At 43.5% G+C, this 18,193-nt stretch overlaps 1 protein-coding gene across 1 annotated transcript; it reads right to left on the reverse strand.

Moving 5' to 3' along the window:
• Window positions 1–8,609: 8,609 nt before the first annotated feature.
• Window positions 8,610–11,620, reverse strand: LOC138199565 (transcriptional repressor scratch 1-like). The gene is made up of 2 exons (XM_069151748.1): window positions 11,348–11,620; window positions 8,610–9,569 (listed from the first exon to the last, which is right to left on the reverse strand). Exons 1-2 carry the CDS (start codon window positions 11,499–11,501, stop codon window positions 8,758–8,760), a joined length of 966 nt encoding a protein of 321 aa, XP_069007849.1. The 5' UTR covers window positions 11,502–11,620; the 3' UTR covers window positions 8,610–8,757.
• Between the last annotated feature and the right edge of the window lie 6,573 nt (window positions 11,621–18,193).

Genomic DNA, 18,193 nt, shown 5'->3' on the forward strand with positions numbered 1-18,193 from the left:
GACAGATAGAGGGAGTGATTCAGAAAACATGCCACCTCCTACCTTTCACGCACACGCTCGCGTTTGCTCAGTTCATCATCATTCACTGGATCTTGCCATGACATGCACGGCCAACCTACTCATGGACCCGAGCCCTGAACTGAATCCGAATAGAGGAAAAGGAGGGAGGATGAAGGGGGCGGGGGGGGGGGGGGGTAGGGAGGATGCCGTATCAAGTGAGCAGGTGTCCCCTCTCCATCTATTGTTTACTGTCAATGTGTCTCTATACATGCGTGTGCGTGCGTGATTCTCTCTTTCCAGTGTGCGCACGGACGCATAACCACGGACGTGCATCTGTTTTTTTTTTTTAAGAGCTGCGCCTCTATTTTAGAATCTAAACTGCTTTTAGCCAAAACTTTTGAACTATATAAGAAAAAAACAATGACGAAGGCAATGTTTTCCCAGAGAATTTCCCTCCCAACAGTTAGGTTTTGGCACCAAAACTAATTAGGGTTTGGAAAATATGTCTTTAAACGAATCCACGTCAGTTTCTCGTGGGTGACAGCCCTGCCTTCACGTTGACATGCTGTCCTCTAGCGGACTGCTGGTGTATTACACACTTTGATCTGTTCACCAAACCATTCCTGGCCCAAACCTCACAGAAGGGAGCTGGGATGTGAAATGCTTCAGCATCCATCATGTCCAGAAAGCATTTTTTTTTTTTTTTTTTTTTCATATACAGTCTCTGGAAAAGATGCAGCTGTCAAACTTTATTTATATTGGGAATTGTTGAATTGTTGAGTTTCTCTGTATAATATTGTAAAGTCTTGCTGTAAGGACTTTAATATGTTAAGTGCCATGAAATAACCTGTGTTCTCATTTGGCGCTATATAAATAAAGTTGAATTGAATTGAATTGAATATCATATTTTTGAGTGTGTAACAAGCCCTGCATGTTTGACCTATTCGCTCCATTAACGGGACAAGAGACATGACAAAACTATTTTGTCCTTTTCAACCGTCTGTGATCCAAGTCAACCGGCTTGATCAGAGGACGTTTCAAACTGAAGTACAAATGCTGTATGGGCCCAAAAATATGAAAGCCACCATGGAAGACAATGGTGGCTTTGTTGGCGTATCCGCCAGTGAGATACTTTCATAGTACTGAATGGAATGCCATCTTTGAGCACAGTACCTATTTCTCCTTAATGCATCCATGGCCTGAACATATCAGGGAGTCTCATATTGACATTCTGCTGCACCGTACCTAATGTCCCTTTTAAAGTTCAGAAAAAGCCATATTACCAAGCTTCTCTTCACTGGCTTCCTGTGAAATCAAGAATAGATTTTAAAATTCTCTTGATGACTTGCAAAGCCCTACAGTACCAGGCTCCATCATATCTTAGAGATCTTATAGAACCATATAATCCTATCAGAGCACTTCGCTCTCAGTACGCTGGTCTGCTTGTGGTTCCCAGAGTTTACAGAAGTAGAATGAGAGGCAGAGCCTTCAGTTTTCAGGCTCCTCTCCTGTGGAACCAACCAGCTCCCAGTTTGTGTTCGAGAGGCAGAAACCCTCTCTAGCTTTAAGATTAGACTCAAAACGTTCCTTTTTGATAAAGCATATAGTTAGGACTGGATCAGGTGGACCTGAACCAACCTTTAGTTATGTTGTTATAGGCCGAGGCTGCTGGGGGACCTCGTTACACGCTGAGTTTCTTTTCTTTCCTTATACTCTTTAACTGACTCATACCTCGCCATCTTTTTCTCTCCCATAGCTTTTTCTTATTATCTGTTGTCTCCCCATTCAGTTCCCTCGCTTGGGTAGTTTCTCTTCTTTCTTTTGCAGATGTCCCGTCATGGAGCTGCATGTCTCTGCCCTGCGCTTGTCGGCCCCACCAACAGTTCATGTTTTGGATCTCTATGCTGTCCTTTTCTCTCTCTGCTCTCCTCTCACCCCAACCGGTCGAGGCAGATGGCTCCGCCCACCTCTGAGCCTGGTTCTGTTGGAGGTTTCTTCCTTAAGCAGTGGCACTGTACTTCAGTTTTATGCTGTCTTTGAGCTTCTCTCGCTCAGATAAGGCTGTTTTTGAAACAGTGTGTTTCCTGTGAAACTGCACACACAAAGTGACTTGAAAACTCCTTTGCCATGTAGTTTTTTCCATTTGCCACACTGCTGACGATGAAATTTGCGTGTAAACAGTTAGTTTAAGCCGTAGCACTGTAGTGCAGTTTTACATTAGTCTTAGAAACTCAGATTTGAAATAGTGTTTCCTGTGAAATTGTACAGACAAAGTGACATGAAACCCCTCTGGCCATGTAGTTTATCCTATTTTCCATAGTTCTGACTAGATATATTTACGCATATATCTCTGTGTTGACTACTAATTATTGTATTAATGTATTGATGTGTTAATGTGTTGCAAACATGGGAGCAGATCAGTTCAAGGTAGAGGATAGAAGCATACCATTAACCAACACACGAAATTAAAATAATAATCCGGTCAATAATTCGGGAACTAATTCAAAAGCAGGAAAAGTGAATGTCCCGCGTGAACTGATATTTTATGCCCCTGCTCGCCAGCAGGAGTGGTAGGCAGACAGATATAAATAAAGACTAAAATGCCAAACCGAAACTTAACAATGGTCAAAATAAGTAAAAAAAAAAAAAAAAAAAGGGCACAAGCATCAAAATACTGCTTTTTGTTGCATTTACTCAATGAAAATATAGCAGAATTAAAACCATACTATACATAAACTTAAATTTAGCTCAAATACAACCTCCTAAAAAGAGTGCTTATACTTTAATGTTATTGACTATCACTACATGGCAGCCTTGACCAGGACCTGGACTGTTCGGACATTCTTTCCACCCATCCCTGGACATTAACCACACTACAACCCGTTTTCAATAAACCCGCTTTTATCATTTAACCCCGTGTTCTGCTTTTGGGTCTGTTTCCTTACATACCATAACACTACTAAAGACATGAATACATGTTTTGAATGGTGGCCATTGCGTCTCTAAATAGTTATCTCCAGTCTCAGGTCTATCGAGTATGCTTATTGAGAAGCACACTTGCTTGAGAGGTCGGTGGCAAGGCCCCACAGAGGGCTCAGCCCTGTCTGGTCTGGACGAGCAGCATAGTTCTCATGACACCTAACCCAGAGCACATCCTCTGGTCACGCGGCATTGTTCTGTTGTCAAGAACCAGGGTCTGAGAGGGGGATGACGGGCCTCGGTATGGACACTGTTGACAGATCCTGCTGCAAAATTTCTGCTTCTGAATGTGACTAACACATTAATCCTCTTTGTGAGTGCGCAGTATTAGTTCCAAGAATATGGAATCTTGTGGCTGTTTAGAATTCATGTGGTTGTCCCTCTGCTGGTCATTACCAACATTGCAGTAATGGAACTTTGAAATTGACCTTCTCTTTTCACTCTTGCCAAAGAGGGTTTATAAATTGGTGCACAAGTTAAATATTTAAAGTACACAAAAAAGCTGCAACTGGGGTATAACAAAAAAGCTGCAACTGAACAAAATACATTCAGATTTACAAAACCGATCGCACACAATGTTGTTTATTTCTAAAAATCTGTCTTTAATTGACCATCTCATCACCTGCGTTGTCAATTTCCCAAAACATTGTGTTCTCCAAAATGTTTGTATGCATGGGTGACAGTTTCTGTGTAGGTGAACACATTCTTCCATCAAATTGGTTTTATTCTTAATGACCCGATTTTGCCATATTGTTTTTTGAAATATTAGAGTCGTTTCTGTTTTCAGGCCTTTAAAATTATACAAGCCAAACAATCTGAGAGTGTACAATTACTCTTTGGTTTAACTATTTTAAACTCGTCAACAAAATGTAACCCATGTAATCTATGAAAAAGTTCCGTATGCATATGTTGCATTGTTTGTGACAGCAGTGGATACAAGCGTCCCTATGTCGGTAACCGGTGAGTCCGCAGGTTTCCCCAGACTGGAAGATTGCTGCCACTCCTCCTCCTCAGCCAGAATCTCTAGGAATATGATAATTAAGACAATTACAAATTGCTTCATTAATACCAACATATTCTTCCTGTTGCAGCCAGGTCTCTGACAGAATAAATCCATGTGATTATCAGTTATCAAGTCATTCACTAAGAGATTTAGATGAGAGATCTGATATTTAATAGACAAATTATTTTGATTCATTAATTTGGTAGGACACATTTTTATCGATACATCTTTTGTTAAGTTTTTTTTTTTTTTTTTTTTTTAAATATAGGTGGTCTGGGAATAGACACAACCTCCATAGGATGTTGAAGGTTTTGGGTGAGTGACAGCTCTAAAGAAACTGCAGAGGAGCGTGTAAGACTGCAACTCTGCATGCAAAGTTACACCAATTCCACATTAACTTCGGTGACCTCCGATTGGCTTAACCGGGTGTCATTACTACCGACGTTAATAACAATCTTACTATATTTACGATTAGCCTTAGCCAGCAGTTTCAGATTTGATTCTATGTCACCGGCTCTGGCCCTGGGAAGGCATCCGACTCTGGCCCCCGGGAAGGCATCCGACTCTGGCCGCTGGTTTCACTAACTTCACGTTCCACAAAATGAAATCTCCAATAACCAGAGTTGGTTTCTCAGCGGGTGTTTCACCGAGTGGGGAAACTCGGTCGGAGACGTGAAGGGGTCGGTGGTGAACCGTGGGCTTCTGCTTAGGGCTATGCCTCCTTCGTACTGCCACCCAGCCGCCCGGCTGTTCGGGTGCTGCGGGGGACCGGCTAACTAAGCCTGCAGCCCTGGGCAGCTGCGCACCTCCTACCTGATTAGATCCTACGGGTAGCTGGTTGTTTAACATGGTGCACAGCCGCGATTTTAATTCAGTGACCCTGGCCTCCAGAGCCCTAAATACACCACATTTATTACAGTTACCATTATCATTAAAGGAGGCAGACTAAACATGTCACACACCGAGCAGGAAAAACAAGAAGTGGAGGGAGAGAGGGAAGCCATTGCGAACTGCTAAGCCAGCAGTACCAAAACACCAAGTTAAGTGAACATTGGTCAAAGATTTAACAGTAGAATTGCTCAAGTTGAGCAAGCCTGACTTTTAACCAGAAACTAAAAGAAGTGCAGAGAGATTTAAGAGACGTTTAATTCAGGAAAAGAAGCTGAAACAGCAGAGAGAAGTAACACTAGTCACAATGTTTGTAGACAGGAAGTGACGCAATACACTCACCGTAATGTCGGACGTTTCTCCCACAGGCAACAGGTAAGTGATTAACGTGGTTTAGATCAGGCAGGCAGGGTGGTACACTGGTAAATAACTGCAGCAGGTAGAGGACAGACATGGATCAGAAACCAGACCATGAGTAACAGAAGCCACAACTCTGGAAAGGTTCCAGGTAAGCTGACAGATGAAGGTGGAGTGCAGGACTGAGGTTGATCTACAGCCGGGCGGCGATTACTGGAATTGAAAAAAAAAAAAAAAAAGCAGTGCCAGCTGAATAACAGAGTGGTGGTGGGAGGTCTCTGGAAGCAGGCAGCGGATGAGTCCACACCTTCCAGACACAGACCAAAACACAAGCACATCACAGAAGGAAGAGAAGAAAAACATAGGGAATGACAGAAAACACGCGGAAAAGCGATTGCGGGAAACCAAGGTAAAAAAACATACAGGATCAGACAGGTATTACCGACAAGGTTAATGGTAAATATATGCAATTTATCTAGTCTCTGGTCTCCATTATTTACATTCTACAGTGGCATTTTCATTATTACACGCTCTCGGTGTTGTGGAGGGGAAAAAGTGGAACGGACTACCCAGAGCACAGTGGTTGGGGGCCCTTTGAAAGGCATGTAATGACATTTTTTCTTTTGCAAGTTTTTCTTATAAAACTGGCAGAACAAATGTGTTGAGAGACTGATGATATAAAAAAAATAAAAATAATTTTTAAAAAAAACAATCGTTGAGGCTCCCCGACGCCCATCTCACCCTTTACAGAAGACAGAAAATGGTTTAGTCTGCCCTTCACTTCATCTCTAAATGAAGCCAATGGGGCCAAGTGACAGATGATGCTTAACCACTAATGTGAGCTGTACTGGAGTCATACCTTTCCCCAAGAAAGACAAATCTGGGTACAAAAACAACTGCAAATTAAGTTCTTTCAAAAATCACATTTTATAGTGCCAAATCACAACAAAAGTTATTTCGAGGTGCTTAACATGGTAGTCCTTACAAAATTATAGAAAAGGAACTCAACTATTCATCAATTACCACGTGGAAAGAAAAAAAAAAAGAAGAGGTTTGCGTTCTCTTTAAAAAGAGGAAGAAAACCTCAGACAGTGGGAAGGAAAACTCCCTTTCAACAGGAAGAAACCTGCAACAAGAAAGCTGCCCACCAGGTGGGGTGAATGGAGAAGAAGAGATAAAAGAACAGCAATTCCCTACCATTATAACACTTGGGTGCAGCCAGCACACTAGTCTTTTTTTACAGTACCTAAACTATATAAATACAAAAACTATTCTGAGTGTGTGGTAAGCGTGGGGGAGAGAGAGCACAAGTGTGATGTAAGGAGAGAGAGAGAGAGAGCAACTGGACAGGTGAGTGTAATAGAGAGGGAGAGAGAGAAGGTGTGTGTGGAACAGTGAGGATGACAACCGGATACCTGGCAGAGTATGAAGTTAGCACGTAAACAGAGAAATGTCCTCGAAACCACATGCAAACACAAACTGGGACCGGGGGGCGGGGGGGGCAGGATCTACTATGTGGTCTCCCGAGGTCTGACGCAGGTTTGCCGACAGGTGAAGCTTGACAGGTGGTCTCCAAGGACCGACGCTGGACTCACAGGCGAGTAGTCCGGTGGTCTCCGTGGACCGACGCAGGATTCTACAGCAGGTGATCTCCGTGGATCGACGCTGGCTGGGTAGAACAATCCGGTGAGCTCCATGGACAGACGCAGGATTCTACAGCTGGTCATCTCCGTGGAACGAGGCAGACTGGTAAAAAACAATCCAGTGATCTCCAAGGACCGATGCAGGATTCTTCAGCTGAGTGATCTCCGTGGATTGATGCAGACTGGGATGTCCAGGAGGCCGGTCGGAGGCCGGTCGGAGGCCGGTGAAGTAACGGACTGACGAAGGTGGAGTGCAGGACCGGGGTTGATATACTGCCAAACGGGGATTACTTGAATTAGAAGCAGCTGTACCAGGCTGATAGAGGTGTGGTAATGGGAGGTGTCTGGAGGCGGGCAGTGGAGGAATCCACGCCCTCCAGACAGACCAAAACAAAACGCACATGACAAACAAACATGGGGAACAACAGGAAACACAAGAGGAAAAGTGATTGGAGAAACACACAGGGACAGACGGGGATCCTGACAAATCCTAGCCAAACATTTTGCATTAATAAAAATTTGATTTTTGTTGTTGTTGTTGTTGTTGTTTGTTTGTTTCTTTTACAATGCAAAACCTTTCATTTAAAATTTCTAAAACATTGTTACAATTTTTTTTTTTTTTTTTAAACAAGGCATTTAATTTTTTCACATTTGGGTTTCAGGTTAGAAAATTGAGACAAAGGATAGAAAATGCTTAAATATCAAGGTTTTTTTTAATTTGAGTAGCAAAACCAGGAAATTGATTGAGATGAAGATACATGGATTGTATACAAATTATTAGTATTGTTTGCCCAAAAACATTTACATACGTAAACAGCCATTATCCGTGCGACAAGAAAAATGTAAATTAAAATCCAATTGATAGTGTTGGTTTTTTTGTATCTTGTACCTCCATTGGTGCTTTCCTTGCTTTAAGATATTCATGCATTTTTGCCAAAAACCTTTCTGGGACTTCTTTCAAATTGATTTTGGATTTGTTGTTGTAATAAATGTTTACTAAAAATCCTAATTCATAGTGAGACCAAAGTGATGTTTTAAAGTTACAGATAGTTGACAGTTGACGTCATATTCTCGTCAGTGGTGCACCTCCTGATATTGGTGTAGCTATCTTTTATATCTAATGTGTACCACACACAAGTACACCGGAGCTCAATGCCACTGTAAAATATGTCACTAAAACAGGATTGATATATCATTGGACACTTTAGATATCGGAGTCACTGTTTTGGACTTGATTCTTAAGTGGAGCAGTTTCTTTGAATAGTGCCAGCTTGTGACTGTCGAGGCACACACAGAGATTATTGGAACAATGTCAGCTTCACAAATAAATTCAAATAAAAGTGTCACAGGCATTAACAAAAGGTAGTTTCTGTAATTATTCAATTAATTGGTTTAATTGTCATCAATATTCTGATCAGACAAAGAAATATATTGTAATACATTATAACTTTTGTTCTGAAGAAATCCAATTTGAATAAATCTAAGTCAATTCAAAAATACTTAAGCCAATAATAAATAAATAACCTTTATATTGTCAAATAAATAGTTAAGTACATTAATAAATACTCAAACGTGTTATGTAACTCAAGAACTGCTTGAGGTAAATTAAAAGCTAGGTGACATAAAATAATACTGGCATGTTAATGATTGCAATTCAATTTATGAAAAAAAATTCAAAGTATTTTACATTTTTGCCAGAGATTTTGACAAACCTATCTACATACACGATTCCTGAAGAATTTAAAGTGAGATTATTGCTTATATTGAAAGGCAGAATTATGATGCATGCATGTGACAAGCCTGAGTCGCTAATTTTCATTGACTTTGATGTATGAAATATGAATACGTTTATAAATAAAAAATTAAAAAAAGTTTAATATTCTCCATTCAGTCCTCGGAGCTGCAGTCTTGCTCTGCTTGGTGCCCTTTGAAGCAGGCCGACTCGTAGTGCTTGTTCAGGTAGGACTTAAGTGCAAAGCCTTTTTGGCAGCGTTTGCAGGAGTAGTGCTTGAAGGCCGAGTGTGTTTGCATATGGGCTCGCAGGTTGGAACGGTCTGCAAAGGCTTTGCCACAGTGGGCGCAAGCAAACGGTTTCTCCCCGGTGTGAGACCTGATGTGGCCCTGCAGGAGCCAGGGTCGGCTAAAGGCTTTGCCACAGACCGTGCACTCATGCTTCAGGTCATGGGTCAGCATGTGCATGGCAAGTGCTGGCATGGACACATACACCTTGTGGCAGGTGGGGCACTTCCTGGCCTGCTGGCTGTCGAGGCTGCGGTGAGTCTGCTTGTGTCTACTCAGATTGGAGGATGTGGCATAAGATTTGCCGCACTCACTGCACATATAGCGCCTTTTGGAATTCCCTTTGACAGGGCAACTGTCTGGTGCGCGGACGCCCTCGCTGCTGTCCAAATGGCTGCCTCCCTTGCGAGTACACCTCTGATTGGGCCTCTGGCGAAAGCGACCATTAGAAACGAGGAGTGCATTAATGGTGCACTCCTCCAACTCAGGCCCGCCACTGTCTGAAACAACTGTTGCACTAGAGATAGGGCTATCCGGATGTTCCATATCGTGGTCTGAGAAGTCTTCCCCGCTGCTGCCCCCATGGGAGAACCGAGGCCCAGAGGAGAGCCTGATCTGCTCATGATCTGACTCCTTTGTGCTTGCCAACACTGAGGGAAGGATGTAATCCTGAATGTAGCCTGGGAAAGAAAAAAAGACATTTAACAGAGATGGAAACTATTTTTTTCATCAGAATAAAATGGATCAAGCATCTCTATTATCTGAATAAAAAGCACAGTCTTACCCAAACCTCTATACAATATAAACATTGTTCAGTAAGGTACAGTATTTGGAAGTGCCAGGTTAAGCACTGGAAATAAAATATTAATGTTCTGTTCTGCAACAATCAATACGTCCACTGGCTCCAGCAAATGCTATAAAAAAAAAAAATATATATATATATATATACAGTATATATATATAAAAGGCTAAATATAAGTCACAAATAATGACACTGACAAAAGTGTCACAGAGCAATCAATCCGATCAATCCAGGTGTCAGTGCTACGCAGCGATGGCAGCGACACATATAAATGTGATGGAAGAAGGGAGGGGATTATCAAAACAGAATGTCTCAGCAGTGAAATCCCCTGCATCACTAAATCATTTTAATCAGATCATTCTCCATCTGTGGTGTTTTAGAAAATATTCATGAGTATGGTAATGGAGAGACTGAGTGACAGGTGGGGGGCTATGATTTCGCAAAGAGAGAAGGGAGGCCCAGGGAGGGGGGTGGGGAGTGATCTTAACAGCAGTTAATGGTATGTTGTTAACCCCCCCCCCCCCCACACACACACACACACACACACACACACACACCTACCCCACCCTCCTCCACCACCACCACACACACACACATAAATACACACACACACACACACACACACACACACATAAACACACACACAAACACGCACACATAAACACGTGAACACACATTTTGGAAAACAAAAGGGAGCAGACAGCTGGCATCCTAAATCTCAGGGACAAATGATTCAACCTACACAAGTTGTATGATGCTGCTGATGTGAAAGGAACTGACGGGAGTTGTGTAGAGTTCAATTTAGTCAAAGCACATACTTTGTGCATTTTGTTTTAAGAAATATACAAATACAGACCCATAAAAACTCTTACTGTATTGTTTGTATCGCTGGGTGGTTCTCACACCCATCTTCTATAGAAATCCCATGGATGAAAATCTACACTCCGCAGTGCACTGCTCATGTTGCACTTTATTGAATTACCTGCAGCACTCTCTATTTTCCAGTCAATACCCATCCACTAAAAATCCTGTTCCATAACCTCTGGCTGCTCCACATATGGATTGTGTTGCTGCAATCCCACTCCCTGTGGCTATTGAACATGCTGCAGGATAAGATGAGAGAGATGGGAGAGATTGGGGGTGTGGGGTATGGGTGGGGGACTAATAATTGGAGAGACTCAAGGGCAACAGCACCATCTAAGGACAATAAAGTCCCACGTGGCTTTCTCGCAAGTTGTTGTTTTTTTTCTTCCTTCTTTGTAGTTGTCACTGACAACTTGATTCAGATTTTTGGCCTACTTCCCCCTTCATGTACACAATAGTATTAAAGCCCAATGCTGGTGTGTGATCTGGGTTCAGCATTAAGCTGACTAAGCCAGGATGACCTGATTACAATTTAGCATACGTTGAGTGAGAAAACACCAGTCCTTCGGTGTACAGAAGGGGGTTAGCTGTCAGTGTCCAAAGAGTGGTTAGGCAGCAAAGACAACAACCCCTACTGAATGAATCTCCGTCTGTTGTTTTTGAATTTTTTTCTAAATTCCTTCAAGGAAGAAACCATGTGGAGCATTTCCAAACAGAGAAATCAATCTATACTGTACCAGAAATACACACCACGAGGTAGAAAATACACAACTCACAGAGATGTCAACTAACCGTTTTCACTCAGAAGCACCGACAAGCTGGTGTCCGAGTCACTGATGGCATGTGTCACAGTGTAAGAGTCGGCCCAGTTCTGCTGCTGATGGTTGTAGTTGGGAGACGAGAAATCGTGAATCTTAGGCTGCTTCACCAAAAAGGAGCGTGGCATTTTTTCTTCCTGATGAAAACTGATGCTAAAGTCTCATGGAAAACAGTGAACTCGCTGATGACGAAAAAGAAACACAGAGCTTCCAGGTGGCCGGCTTGAAAAGGCCAAACAACTGTGGAATGGAAAAAATAGTGCAAGAAAATCCGTTGTGGACAGCCAGAGGGGAAGAGAAATCGAAAAAGAAGCATTAGACAGAGAGGGAGAGTGAGAGAGAGAAAGCACAGAGGACAGAGAGGATGGAGGGAAAGACAGAAAGTAGCAAGGGAGAGACAGAGGCAGAGGAAACAGAGACAGCGAGATGGCTGGGCTCGCTGAGCTCAGCACTACTGCAGCCTTTTATATGTGGGGCAGGAGCCCCAAAGATCAGGTGGTGCTTTGGAAGAGGGAGCTGCTTAACATTAATCCATCAAACATCCCCAGAGACACACATCAAATTACCACGAGCCGTCTGTGCTTCTCCCCACATGCGCTCACACACACACACACACACACACACGCACACGCACACGCGCACACACACACACACACACACACACACACACACACACACACACACACACACACACACACACACACACCAGTCAACTACAACCTCCTCCTCTTTCCATATCCTCCTCCTCCTCCTCCTCTTTTCACCCCTCTGTCTCCCCACTCCTAAGGAAGGAGAGCAGACAATAGCGGTGCAGAAGCACGTGGGTGACACTACATACAACATCTTGTCCGCCATTGTCTTTCAAAAAAAGCAGCTAACACAATTGATGCGGGCTTCAAACACAACCTCATCATGCCAATCTCACCGCAACCTCTAGTATTACATGATCATCACTCATACATCCGTCTCCTTGTTGAGATGGTAAATTGCAGGGACATGGCCTTGGTCTGGAAATCAGAATGCTGTGTCGTTTTTTTTTTATTTTTTATGTATTGTCATAACTGGGGTATGAGTCACAATTAACTTACATCTGAAGTATCTGCATTTAGAGTCTTATACGTAGCTGCGTGTGCAACCTCAGTACTTATAGCAGTTGCCAAAACTGTGTATGATTGTAAATTAGGTTTAAACCAAAGCTACCGCAACAATTACAAATGATTAATCTTGTTATTTCTGATATAACTCCAATTTTTTTTTTTTTACTAATTTTGTGCAGCTTTTTTGTTTTAATTCTGTACTGTAATCTTGACCCCCCACAAACACCACACCACCAGAGCTTAATAACCAATGAGATATGGGTTTCATAAATTATCCAACATTTTTCATTTGGTCAAAATTATATCTCGTAAATCCTAGAGAGCTTTAAAAATAACAATTTAATTTGTTTTTTTTATGTCATAACCCACTGCAAGGATGTTTGGAAAGGTTGAGTATTACAGTTATTGAAATGGTATAAATCCTTTTCTGCATTACACCCTGTCACCTTCCAGCAGTGCATGCCTTGATCTAAACTGACTACCAGGGCTGACTGGGCTTTTTCTGTAGCAGCTCTCTTCCTTCCCCCTCGAGATCAGGTTGTTAACCTCTCTACCACTAACCATTAAAAAAATTAATTTATTTTCACTGGTCTTTCCAGATTATACTCCTATTCAATTATTATTTACTCTTCTTTTTTTTTATTCTACACCGTGCTCTCCTTTGTCAAAACCCTATATTACCCATTATTACGCATATTACCGACAGTTTGGTGTAGGAAATGTGTGTTTGCTATGCAAGTAGCTGCTAATATAGCCTGGTGCCTACAGCAGTAGATGAGAAGCAGCTGTAGAGGTCTTGTAAGCTCACTTCTTTCCAAGTTCATAGACAGAATTTGTCTTCAGACCCAATTGATGCCGACACATGGGAGATAACTGTTGGTCGAATAAAAGATAAAAAGATGTTCGAGTATAATTGGCATTTTTCCCAGTTAGACATTCTATCAATAAAACAATTAATCCTGACTTGCTGCAGCCTTTCTGTAAATAGACATTTCATGTGTGTCATAGAAATATTATTTCTCTTGAAATGCAGGGAAGTCTAAAAAAATGCTATTGTCCCCATTGTTTTGTGACATTTTCCGAGAGAGTTCAACTTTAAATCTCAAGAAAAGGTTCCTGAAAAGGACCATGTAATTTGGCACTAATTGCAAAGAAATGGAAGATAATATCTAATAATTGAAAGAAAAGCAAATGGATGTCTTTTCTTCCACCCATTAGGTTTTCGTACTTGTTTCAATGAACTCTAGAACTCATTTACTCAGAATCAGCAACAAATTAAATGGTTGCTTCCAAGATTTTTTTTTTTTTTTTTTTTTAAATGATCAAGAATTTCTTTTTCACGAACCAAGAAATTACCAGAAAGGAAATAACCAAATATGTAAAAAACAGCAGGTATAATTTTGGTATTAAGGTTCTAGTATCACAGTGATCTCAGATTGGAAATATACCCCTCTTTTACATTAGGGTTTTGCATTGACTGACCTCCTGATATACTATGTTAATCATGCCACCACCATATCTAAGATATTGTTTGTTGATGTCTGAAAATCTGATTATGTAAATTAATGATTCATTATGCCAGGTTAGATAACTGCAGTATGAAAAGCACTTACACTATATTTCTCTGACATCGGTTTAAAGATTAAACATTTCTATTTTTCATCTCCATCCTCTGTCATTGGCAGTTTTATGACTCTCTAAAGACCCCCAACCCTCTATGAAACAATATAATCCTATAAAAGGGCCCCCACAACGACGGGCCTGTTGGATGTGACAGGCTGCCTGTTGCACGTGGGGTCACAGTGTCAGATTCTGGTTGGCCTAAGAGACAGCAGGGGCTTAAATGCAGCCTGTACGGCTCACTCACAGATGGCTCTGCAGGTTCAGTATGTGTGGATGTTACTGAAAAAAGAACACCCAGTCAGACCACAGACCGCTGCTTAGCGGGGAATTTAATACCTCATACAGTGGCATTTTTACAGATGGGAGATTCAATTCAATTCAATTTTATTAATATAGCGCCAAATCCCAACACAGGTTATTTCATGGCACTTAACACATTAAAGTCCTTACGGCATAACTTATTACTTTACTTTTAAATGCATTAAAACCCTACAATTCAACAATTCCCATATAAGTTAGGAGGGAAAAATTCATTTTTAAGGGAGAAAAACCTCCAACAGAGGAAAGGAAAAACTCCCTCTTAACAGAAAGAAACCTCTGATAAAACCAGGCTCAGTGTTATGATGTGGAGTGTAACTGGACCCAAACGCAGACACACAGACTCGGGTACAAGTTCAAAAAACAGTTTTTATTTGTACAGATCAGGTACCTAATGTCTCTTATTCTCCTCCTGGTCTTCTTCCTCCTCATCAAGTTTGGAGGGAAACTCCACCGACTCTCACCGGCTCTCACTCTCACTGGCGAAGCCAGCTGGAGTGAACACGCACATGCTGGCAGGCAGGCAGGCAGGCTGAACGCAGCGGGGGCGTGGCTCCACTGGGGGAATCCCGAGGTCCTCCACAGGAGCGGCAGCAGCCTGGATGTGACCAGGTAGCACTGACTGATAGCACGGACTGGTAGCACCGGCTGGGAGCACCGGCTGGTAGCACCGGCTGGTACGAGAACGAGTACGAGAACGAGTACGAGAATAGGAACAGGAACAGATGGACGGCTGGTGTGACTGGCGACAGATGGTGGGTGACTGGCAGTATGGACCGACAACTAATGACTGCAGGAACCGGGTTGATATAGTCCAGGGAGGTGATCAGTGAAATGAGCCACCTGCAGGTGGTGATCAGGTGGCAGCTGCTCAGACCGGTGAGAGGTGTGGCCATGGGAGGTGACTGGAGGCGGGGAGAGCAGGACACAGAACACATGGGAAAACAATAACAAACAGACAGGGGAATGACAGCACACATGAGGAGAGGTGATTGGGGACAAAATAGAGGGAGACACACTAGGGTCAGATAGGGATCCTGACACTCAGAGGTGGGCAGAGGAATCTGCCAGCAGCCCTCGGTTAAATCCAGTGTCGTAAAGAAACGTGCAGTGCCCAGTCGGTCCAGCAGTCCGTCGACCCGGGGCATTGGGTACGCGTCAAATCGTGACACATCATTCACCCCGCGATAGTCCACACAGAACCGCATAGATCTGACACGCCTGGCTACACCAGGCACTGTTGGACTCTTCTATTACCCCCATCTCCAGCATAGCAGCCAATACCCTCTGAACCACTTTTCTTTTGTGTTCAGGTAACCTGTAGGGTTCACCGTCAGAGAAGTGAGGTTCGTGCGTCCCGGTAGGAGGGAACACACATCAGCTAACTGCTTCTGCAACTGGGCAACGTATGTTCTCTAGGTCCCGGAGAGATGGGCGTCATAAGGGAGCGAGGCAGGATTGGTGAACTTTGGAACCTCTGGCCCCAGCTCCTCTCTCTCAGATACCGCGGACACCAGAGATACAGACTCCGAATCTCTTTCGGGATTCTGACGGACCAGGGCACCTCGTTCATGTCACGAACACAGAGAACTTCACAGATTACTGGGGGTTAAATCTATTCGGACCAGTGTGCATCACCCACAGACTGACGGGCTCGTGGAGCGTCTGAATAAGATGATCCGTAAATTTATACACGAAGATAAACCCAATTGGGATAAATGGCTTGCTGCTGTTTGGCAGGAAACCACGGGGGGGCGCTCGACCTGCTTAAGGAAAACTGGGCCCGGCGAAAAACGAAATTCAGTACGTCCCGGACCTCCGAGCAAAACTCCACACACTGGGTCAGATGTCACGTGAGAATTTGCTCCAGGCCCAGGAACGTCAACAACGGCTGTGCAACGGAGGGGGCCGAGCTGAGGTCAATTCACACCGGGAGAAAAGGTACTTGTATCGCTTTCTTCTTCCAGCTCGAAACTCCTCACCAAGTGGCAAGGGCCCCTTTGTGGTCACAGGGCGAGTAGGGGACGTCGACTGAGGTGGTGCGGTCTGACAGGGGCGGAGCTACACAAATGTACCACCTCAATCCCTTAAAATCCTGGAGAGAGGCGGAGTCTGTTTCTCTGGTGCTGGGGCCAGAGGTTCCAAAATCCACCAGTCCTGCCTCGCTCCCTACCTGGATGATGTCATCATCCACAGGACCACCCGGGCGGAGCATGTGCAGCGGGTGGGCGCGGTGCTAGAGTCCCTGAGGCAGGCTGGGCTCACCGCCAACCCAGGGGAGTGTGCAGTTGGACGGAGGGAGGTACGGTATCCGGGGTGATTTGCCTTTTTGGAGGATTTATCGTATTCAAAAACTCGTGAAAGTGGATACACGTATGACTCCCGGCGAAAAATTTAGTATTCTAGTGGAGTCGCGAGTGGGCGCGGCCAAATGGCTCGAGAGCGCCCCCTAAATTCACGAAATCCGGTGGACACGTGTATCACACCTGGACGCACAAAAAAGTTACATTGCACCGTTACGTCAACTCGACAGGAAGTCCGCCATTTTGAATTTAGTCGCCATTTTGGGCGATTCTGACACGTTGTACTTTGTCGAACTCCTCCGAGGGATTTTGTCCCACCGACTTGAATTTAGGTTCTATGGATAGAAAACATGTTTGGGATTAAATCTTCTTAAAATAATTCGTTTTCGTCGATGCGTGTGCCCGTAAAGAGGCGGCCATTTTGAGCGTCTCGCCATGAAACTATGAGTTGCTTTAAATCTGATGTCCATGGACCGACCTTCTCCAAACATCACAGGTATGATAACAGCCCCGCCCTGAAGACCCCTGTGTGGTAATATTCGCTCATAGTCATAGCGCCCCCTGTTGGCCACTGGAAATGACACTTTTCATACTTTCACATTCTACGTCGAGCTGGTTGATCACATGAACGTAAAGTCGGGTCACAATAACCTAAACATGTAGTTGATGATATATTGAGACATTCGTTCGACTTTGTCAATGGGCGTCGCCGTGACGATGCGGCAAAGTTTGATGTCTCGCCGTGACACAGGAAGTTGATGTTTAAGGTCAAAGGATGCTTGAAACCTCACGAAACGTGTGACATACGTCCAGCGTAGTGAGACGATACATCTGATGTGTTTTGCGAGCGGGCGTGGCCAATCGGATCACCAGCGCCCCCTGCTGGAGACAGGAAACGAGACAAAAATAGCAACTTTAAGCGGGGACACGCGGTCCCTCGCGTGCTGCACGTCGGGGAGATGGCTTCAGGGAGGCGGCGCCGGATTGTGAGGGCCCGTACATCACTGCTTGCAGTTTTAATTCACAAGTGTTTTTGCCCATGGGCTCGGGTCACTCGCCACTCTTTGTCCTTTGAAAAGACATGAGAGAGAAGAGACACATAGAGGCAACAGCAGCTGTTAAATGAGGATACTGAATCTGGTTACCCTCAGAAAAGCATTTTACACCCAGACCAGTGAGACAAACAAATGCTTTGTGTTGGCCCACATTAGCCTGTAGCTCAGCAGCCTACTTTAACCACTGAGTTGTCTCCAAATGTGATAAATGAGGCTGTAATACTCAACTGGGTTTTGTGACTTTCTTTTATTTAGTACAGTTCATAATAGTTTATGAACTGCACTTCAGTTAAGAATAGTTTCTTAACTTCATTGCCCTGTTGAAAAATTTACAAAATGTCGACACGTGGTCAATTTAAGGGTTCCCAACACAATATATGCTGCGCAAGGTAAGGCCATTCAGCTATTTTAGTTTATTTATAAT

The sequence above is a fragment of the Embiotoca jacksoni genome, unplaced genomic scaffold (assembly GCF_022577435.1).
Source record: "Embiotoca jacksoni isolate LCO1_2020_lvr unplaced genomic scaffold, fEmbJac1.0.p SCAF_1, whole genome shotgun sequence".
In the NCBI taxonomy this organism is placed as follows: Eukaryota; Metazoa; Chordata; class Actinopteri; family Embiotocidae; genus Embiotoca; species Embiotoca jacksoni.

What these genes read in the sequence shown, in the direction of transcription:
- LOC138199565 (XM_069151748.1), bottom strand. Translation starts at nt 11,501, where the DNA reads ATGCCACGCTCCTTTTTGGTGAAGCAGCCTAAGATTCACGATTTCTCG. An exon ending in GGTGCTTCTGAGTGAAAACG is followed by an intron (nt 9,570 to 11,347) that starts GTTAGTTGACAT and finishes TTTCTTTCCCAG; the next exon opens with GCTACATTCAGGATTACATC.